This window comes from Macrobrachium rosenbergii, chromosome 8 (assembly GCF_040412425.1).
Source record: "Macrobrachium rosenbergii isolate ZJJX-2024 chromosome 8, ASM4041242v1, whole genome shotgun sequence".
NCBI classification, from domain to species: Eukaryota; Metazoa; Arthropoda; class Malacostraca; order Decapoda; family Palaemonidae; genus Macrobrachium; species Macrobrachium rosenbergii.
The window spans coordinates 5,580,628-5,589,543 of record NC_089748.1 but is presented as its reverse complement, the minus strand read 5'-3'; the positions used below and the strand labels follow the sequence as shown (position 1 = coordinate 5,589,543).

Below are 8,916 nucleotides of genomic sequence, written 5' to 3'. Positions count from 1 at the left end.
AAAATAAGAACTGAAAAATAAAAACTCAAAAGAACAAAATAAGGATATATATATGTATGTATATGTGTATATATATATATATATATATATATATATATATATATATATATATATATATATATATATATATATATATATATATATATATATATATATATATATTTTTGGAAAATGAAAAAGGATAAGATTGAGTAATGTCGTGTAAATAGATTCTTCTTTAAGAGCTCTTGAACACTCCTCATTTGGAAAGCCCTCATACCAAACGAAAAGCAATAAAACACTACCATTCCACAATAAGTGAAAAAACAACAGCGTGACAGTTTGTTTACGTTTTTTACATGCGTTTATACGTTAATTTTCAAAATATTCATAAGTAATCATGATCTACTAGTAGAACATTTATTGTGAAACTGTAGTCTTGCCCTTCTTGGTCACTCAGTTTTCATATTTTGAGGCGATAGGTTGGTTTTAATTTTTATGTTTCGGTTTTAATAGCTATGTTTTAGCATTAATGATTCTCAATGAGTTTTATGTATTGTTTTTAATTGTTGTTACTTTTGTATTCTAGCACATGATGAAGCCATGTTTTGAAAAGCTGGCAGGAAATAAAATCAAAATATACATCACCTCCTTTTCGTCGTCCTCCTGTTTGTACTACGTATCCGATTTGTTCGAAGTCAACACTTTCCCGATTATATATGTGCACACACACACACACACCCACACATATATATATATATATATATATATATATATATATATATATATATATATGTATATATATATACAGTACATATATATATATATATATATATATATATATATATATATATATATATATATATATATATATATATATATATATATATATATATATATATATATATATACATATGCAGTAGGTGTGTAAATGAAATAGTCCCAAAAAGAGCTAAAATCTATAAGAGAACAAACCTCGTTTCCACTTATTAAATAGGATAAAGTTCTGCTATTGGTGAATCAGAAATTTAAGATTAGAATATTTGAGATAAAAAAATTTGCAAACAGCTAGCGTACAGATATGTAACTGATGAAATATTTAGAGGAATTCACAAGTTTTATACAAAAACATGAAAATTTGTTAAAAACCAACCAAAATGCTTAGATGACAAAGGACACACGGACAGTACAGTGAAAACAAAACAGAAGTTCGAGGATTAGAACGTCCTCTGTAAGTAAGCAGTTTTGACGAATCTCGTTATCAGTATCATCTCCATCGAAAAAGAGAGGCAGACTCGAAAGCGCTTCTGAATATCATTGTACTCCAAACCTAAAATGTGTGGTTGTCATCAAATGTGTTTATTGCAGCCCTAAGCTAGGAAATTGGCAATGTTTTTGCGTATTTGTACAAACTATTTATGACAGGTGATGACAGCCATCATTCTCATGAGTGCCCTACTTCCGACGAAAAGTCTGTGTCATGTTTGGGCCTTATCTCTGCTTTCCGGAGATGAAAAAGTCATTATGGAGCAAATCAGGAAATTATAAGCGACCAGTATTACACTGCATACTGAATGCCTCTAACATCAACAGAATAGCAGTTATTACATAATTACTGGAATGATTAAGTTGCAAAATTATCAAATTACAAACATCAGTGACATTAATAACTGACGCAGCAGTAACCCCAGCAATTACAAATGAAAGCATTAATAATAATAATAATAATAATAATAATAATAATAATAATAATAATAATAATAATAATAGCTAAATCACATTTTAGAATAAGCTGAAACAGTGATGGCTGTCCTTAAATATTGTTCACCATTCCGGTTTCGACAGTCACCAGGAGAATTGATAATATATGTACGATATTAATATATTAAACTATTAGGCATAGGAGTATTACGGACCCTGATCCGAAAGAAGGTGGGTATAATTATTTTGGTTAGTAATCTCCTTGGTGGCTAAAGTTAATGCCAAGCCTGAAGGAGCGTAGGAGGAACAATTATGAGAAATGATAATACTGTATTTCTCGGCTCTTAGTCTGACTTCGAGTCATAACAATAATGAATCTTACGATAATTGCTATTACTCCCATCCCGGCCATCACATTTCAAGGTTCTTGAGATGGACACATGGGAATAATCGTCACGAGCGTGAAAGATTAGAAAAAGCGTGCCTGTAACAAGACTTGACAGTGATTTGCAATAAACCCACATGAATGTTTCCAAACAAAGGTGCACAATTAATATAAACATCTCATACATAATATTTTTCGCATGCTCACACGAGAGACCAGAAAGGGATTTTACATAAGAGAAACTACTTCAGTCATTGTGCCCCTGTTGGCTTAAGCAGGAAAATGACCTCATCACTTACTGAGAACTGCAAGGTTAACATATTCAAGAGCCATCATCCCCAAGGACTAAAAGCTATACATACATATATATATATAAATATAAATATATATATATATATATATATATATATATATATATATATATATATATATATATATATATATATATATACATACAGGTGTCCATAAAGTCTCCTTACAACTTAAAATACATATTACAAAAAGCCATTGATGAGATATCTTAATCAAATTTGTTCTATGTACTCAGCAGTTATCAAAGTTTTAATCACATTGCATTTGTGTATTTCATGTACCCTGTTGATGAAAGAGATACTGTTAAATGAACCCTTAAAAAATGGCTACTCCTCAGGAAGAGGCACAATGTGTCTCAAGGTTTACTGAAACAAAATCGGATACGCAGACTCAGTCAAACTACAGAACTGAGTATGGAAAAGATCCACTGTCACGTCCATCGATTCAGGCTGGCACGAGAAATTTATGGAGACAGGGACAGTGTTGGACAAAGGGACGATTGGACAACCGCGAACACATAAGAAAAACATCGATCGTGTAAGACAAGCCTTTGATCGTTCTCCTACAAAGTTCATCTGTACTGCTGCCAGACACTTACAATTACCAAGTTCAACAGTGCACAAAGCTCTACACAAGAACTTGTGATTGTATGCTTACAAAGTGCAACTCAAAAGGCACCCAAGCCGAATGATAAACCAAGCAAAAGATCACTGCTTCCATTGCCACCATTCATGAGGTTATGCTACAGCGAACATGGCAAGAAATTGAGTACTGTCTTGATGTGCTTCGTGCAACTAACGGTGCCCATGTGGAGGTGTATTAAATGAGGCAAAAAACTTCAGTATCTACTCCTCATTTTGTAATAATTTCAACATATTTGTCTGTTCATTTGCTTTTGTAATATATTTTTTAAATTGTAAAGAGACTTTATGGACACCCTGTATATATATATATATATATATATATATATATATATATATATATATATATATATATATATATATATATATATATATATATATATATTTTTTTTTCTTTCTTTCTTTCTCTGCATCTTTTCCCAATTCTATGTGGGGTCGATGTTTCTGACAGCTTTCCTCCACCTGGGTCAGTCAAACACATCGTCCTCTGACAATTGTTTGTCTCTCAGATCTTCTCTAACTACATCCATCCACTTTCGCTTCAGTCTTCCTCTTGCTCTCCCACCAGGCACCCCCATCTGCATCATTCTCCTCCCTACATATGTCTCATCCATTCTCATCATATTGCCATACCACTGCAGTTTTCTTTCCTGGGCCTTCTTTGATAGTTCTACGACTTCAGTAGTTCCTCTTAGTCTTTCATTTTTGATCCTGTCCATTTTTTGTTACTCCACACATCCACCTGAGCATTTTCATCTCTACTGCATCCAATTTCTTCTGTTGCACTCTCTTTACTGGCCTTGTTCCTGCTCCATACATCAACGCTGGTCTCACTAATGTCTTATACTTTTCCTTTAACCTTTATGTTGATTCTGGGGTCTTACAAGACACCTGACATCTTTCTCAAATTTTTCCATTCAGCCTGTATTCCGTGTGTTATTTCTATATCCAAGTTTCCATCATCAGCCACTGCTGAACCAAGATACTGACATTTTTCTACTCAGTTCAACCTCACCCCTTCCAAACTAATCTCGGAGTCTTGATCTTCATTAAAACTTGGGTATTAAGTCTTCTTCCTGCTGATCTTTAATCCTCTGTCTTCCAGCACCTTCCTTCATTGCTCCAGTTTTGACTCCACTACCCTTCTGTTGGTGCTGCATAACACGATGTCATCAACAAACAACATGCACCAGGGGATTGATCTCTCATTCCTTGAGATAGCACATCCATTATCAGGTCAAAAGATATGGACTTAAAGCAGATCCCTGATGTAAACCAACTCTTACTGGTATCCATTCAGTTAACCCAACACTGATTCTAACCTCGTTTTTACTCCTCCATACACATCTTGGACCAACCTCACATACTCTTGGAGTGGGATTCTATCATATGCCTTTTCCAAATCTATGAATACTTTGTGCAGTCCTTTCTGCTTTTCCCAGTGTTTCCATCATCTGTTGGAAGGCAAACTCTGCATCTGTCGTTCCTCTTCCTGGCATAAAACCAAAATTGTTCTTCACCCACGGATGTTTCTTCTCTAATTCTTTAATCCATTATTTTTTCCCAGATTTTCATGGTGTGAGACATCAGCTTTATCCCTCTGCAGTTTGCACAATCCTGGATATCACCATTCTCTTTATAGATAGGCACAATAAAACTTTCTCTCCATTCTTTTGGTATCTTTTCCGGACTGTATATTTTCTTTGCTAAGTCCCACAGCATGTCTATTCCTTCTTCTCCTGGGCTCTTCCACACCTCTGCAGAAATTCCATCTGCTTCTATTGCTTTACCTTTTTTCATCTTCTTTAGTGCCTTCTTTATTTCCTTCCTGCTAATAGTATGTGTCATATCAAGATTCTGGAATCCATCTTCAAAGAATTTTCTAGGATTTTCTTCATTTAACAGGTGTTCATAATATTCTTCCCACCTCTTCTTTATCTTATCCTCGTTGCATAAAACTACTCCATTCCCATCCTTAACTTGCTTTATATGGGAGTAGTCTTTGGTGTTCTTGTCCCTCGACTTTGCAATTCTGTGAATTTTTCTCTCCCCCTCAGGTGTTTCAGCTCTTACGTGTCATCTAATGCTCTTGCCTTTTCTTGTGCAATTGCCTTCTTTACTTATTTCTTATGTCTTTGGTACCTCTCCTTATCCTTTGCTGCCCATACTTTTCCCAGATCTTTTTTGCATCTTTTTTTGGCTTTCACCACCTCATTCACTTCATCATTCCACCACCATGTTTCCTTATCATCAGGAGGTTTCTTCCAGATGTCTTTTCTAACACCTGTCCACCAACTCTCTCTATCACCATACTGTTGTGATTCCACCATTCTTGCACTTCCTCTAGTAATCTAACTTCCCATAATACTCTCTCCTTAAATTCCTGCTTCGCTTCCTCCTCTTGTGTCAGTTTCCACCACTTGGTTGTTGATGGGACACAGGCAGGCCTACCTTTTACTGTGTTCCTTATTTCCAAGTCCATTACCACCACCCTGCGCCGTGCTGCCACGCACTCTCCACTTAAAATTTTACAATTTCTCACTTCTCTCAGATGTGATCATCTGCACATGAGGAAGTCAATTTGACTTTCTCTTGCTCCACTCTTGTATGTGATGTACTGATTTTCTTTCTTTTCAAACCAGGTGTTAACAACAGCCAAATCAAATGACACTGCGCAATCCACAACTCTCTCTCCCTCGTCAATTCTCTCTCCAACTCCCCAGCCACCATGCACCCTCTCAATACCCTCTCTGGTCCTTCCTACACGTCCATTCATGTTACCACCAATAATTAATCTCTCTTCTGCTGGTATTTCACTCAACTGTCGGTCCATTTCCTCCCAAAATGCCACTTTCTTAACTTCATCACATCCTGCTTGTGGGCCATAAGCACCCACGGTATTGACTTTTTTCATCTAGGCACAGTTTCACAATCACTGCTCGTCACTTGTCTTCGTTACGCTTATTATACTGTCTTTTAAGCTTTTTGATAGAATTATTCTCACTACATTTCTACCTTCCTTATTCGTTCCACTATATCCACATCCCAGCTCTCTCGCTTTATTTCCTCTCCATCTAGTCTCCTGTACACACAAAATGCTTACCCTTCTTCTTTCCATCAGATCTGTTATCTCTATTCCCTTCTGATTCTTATCCATTTTTCCAGGAATAAGTTGCCATACCATGCTTTCACCACCTTGGTTGCGACTCAGCACGATCATCTCACTACAATGAATCCAATTTATTGCATGAGTCACCAGGAGCAGAGTGGAATTCTATGGAACTTTTTGAAAGCGTCCCAGTTTACTTGGAAACTTGCTGGTGATGAAAGCCTCTGAAACACTGGACTGCAAAGTCAGTCACCCCACCAGATACACATAAATGCACATACATATGTATGTATATATATATATATATATATATATATATATATATATATATATATATATATATATATATATATATATATATATAGTATATAGTATATATATAATCCCACGAATTAAACATTTTACGTAACAGGAGGGCTAAATGAGTATCAAAAATAGTTGTCATTTCCAAGTACAGTACATTAGTGACCGCCAAATCAAACGGCTTCTGACATGTAGGCAGACCGTTGAACCTTCTCATGCAACGAGCCACTCACCGACAGGACTCATCATCTTAGATACCGAGAGATTGTTCCTTCCAGCGCGTTAGCCAATCAGTCTGCGTAGCACTGCGAAGGTTTTCCTAACCTTTTTTCTTTCTCAGTATTTCTGAATTTTGTATACACCAATTCTCTTCACATTACCAAGCCACCTCCAGGAACTCTCATTCACCCCTTCATTTACGCTAACCTTTATATTTACATTTTTGTTGAATCTCTGCACTGATAAACTTTTCAAACATTTTCACTCTATATTCATCGGTCCGACAATCCATAAAACCACCCTCCACCTTATCCCACATTCCTATTAAAAGCCAACACTTCACTTCCTTACAGCAGAATTAACAGAACAATCACTTCTTTCACACACACAGTATACACACACACACACACACACACACACACACACACATATATATATATATATATATATATATATATATATATATATATATATATATATATATATAATATTGCTGGGGTTTTGCATATATATATATTGCTCCTACCTAATTCAGGCTAATTCAGGTGAACATCCCAGTAAAAAGCGCTGCTTTATTCACAAAGAATCAATAGATCCTCCTCTTGGATCTATTGAATCTATTGGAAAAAGGAAAGCAGAACCAAGAGGAGAGCTCCAAGTCTTAGTAATAATTCATCTTCTTCAGAAAAGAGACGAAGAAATGCGAGCACTGTAACTGAAGTACCTACCGCATGAATGGACAAATTCATCCAAAAGCAATAAGAATAGGGATGATTGCAAGAGCATAAGTAATCACAACAAAACAAATAAATCTTTTCATCTAAGCGATGTCCAGTATAGGACTGAAGTAACAGTTTTTCACAATTTCATACACATATTGTGACGGCAGGATATTTGACTTTAAAGGTACAACAAATAGAATACTATTTAATACAAGCAGTCTCTATGCATCTAATGTTTAGACGAACTCGCTATTACCCCATATACCAAATAACAGTAAATTTTCTTAAACACAGGCTAAATAAAAGACTCTGAAAATTTTGAGCTTACAAGATTTAAGTTGGGTTATAAATATGATTAATCAGTATCCAAAACGGATTCTCGTGTCTTACGCAAGCTACTGAGGAAGCAAAGACCAAATCTATGGACGCCAATAAAGTTTTTTCAAGAAAAGAAAGTCAGATAAAACCATCTGCGGCTTCACAGTAAAGTCAGGATCTAAGGAGACAAAGTGATTGACCTTGTGGAGGGAATGCAATCTTCCGAGCACCCATTTGCTAACCTGTATGGGATCATTAACGAAAAATGTTTAAAAATAAAGCTGCCTTAACGGGAACCTAAAAAAAACTGTCCATTGCTTACGGGAACTAATAAATAATCCAGACCGAGTGCTGAATGCACATGATAAATATATCTGAAATGTCATTACCCTGATTATTTCATGCAGCGAAGTTGCCATTGTTTAAAAGCCAACTTAATAGAACGGTGCCTCTTCACAGATTTTCCAAAAACTATACACGAAAGAGTGAGTGAGCACTCGCCATTTGCAGTGCGAAGGAAAAGCTGCACCTCAAGTTTCCAAACAGCCTTCATTGGACGAGTCTTGAACCTTCGTCCGAAGCGTGGAAGGATTTAATATGACGCTTTTTTCGACATCATATCGTAATCCAAAAACCTTTCGACAACTGAATGCCGGCGATTGTGGGGAAGTGACCAATAATCACTTCAAAAACGAAATTACCCTGACATGTGGCAAACTCTTCGTCTCTCCTCCTCCTCCTCCTCCTCTGTTGCCTCCCTCTTTGGGGGCAAAGCATTTAATGCCAACTTTTATGGTCCCATACTCTATCAAAGGTTTTGTGGCGACCGGACACGGGTGAGGACTTAATAAAAATACCTTTATGTACCTTTATGCCTTCTTCAGGTATGGCGCATTTCTCCTCCTTCCATTATTCGGCCATTTTTGCGTCATTTTTACGACCTTTTCCCCACAAAGAAGGAAACGAGGCTGGACATGATCCTCAATGACATTTGTGAGGGGTGGGGGGGAGAGCGGGAGGGTTCTCCCCTTCCGAAATCACGACCTCATTGGGGAAGGGGTTGAGGGAAGGGGCAGGAAGAGGCTCGCACTCTCCTCCTCTCTAGCCTTGGGGCAATTGATATAAATCCATTGAGGAAACGATTTTATTTGTGGGAGGACCTCCTCTCTACCTTTTCCTCAATGGGATATCCCATTGGTGGTGTGCAATGTCCCCACTGGCGAGGAG

The 8,916-nt window shown here is 36.6% G+C and overlaps 1 protein-coding gene across 1 annotated transcript; it reads right to left on the bottom strand.

The window, feature by feature from the left end:
- Positions 1 to 5,575: 5,575 nt before the first annotated feature.
- On the bottom strand, positions 5,576 to 5,932 carry LOC136841041 (craniofacial development protein 2-like). The gene has a single exon (XM_067108095.1). The coding sequence runs from the start codon at positions 5,930 to 5,932 to the stop codon at positions 5,576 to 5,578; it is 357 nt and encodes a 118-aa protein (XP_066964196.1).
- Between the last annotated feature and the right edge of the window lie 2,984 nt (positions 5,933 to 8,916).

Coding starts and splice junctions, on each gene's coding strand:
- LOC136841041 (XM_067108095.1), bottom strand. CDS start 5,932: ATGAAAAAAGTCAATACCGTGGGTGCTTATGGCCCACAAGCAGGATGT.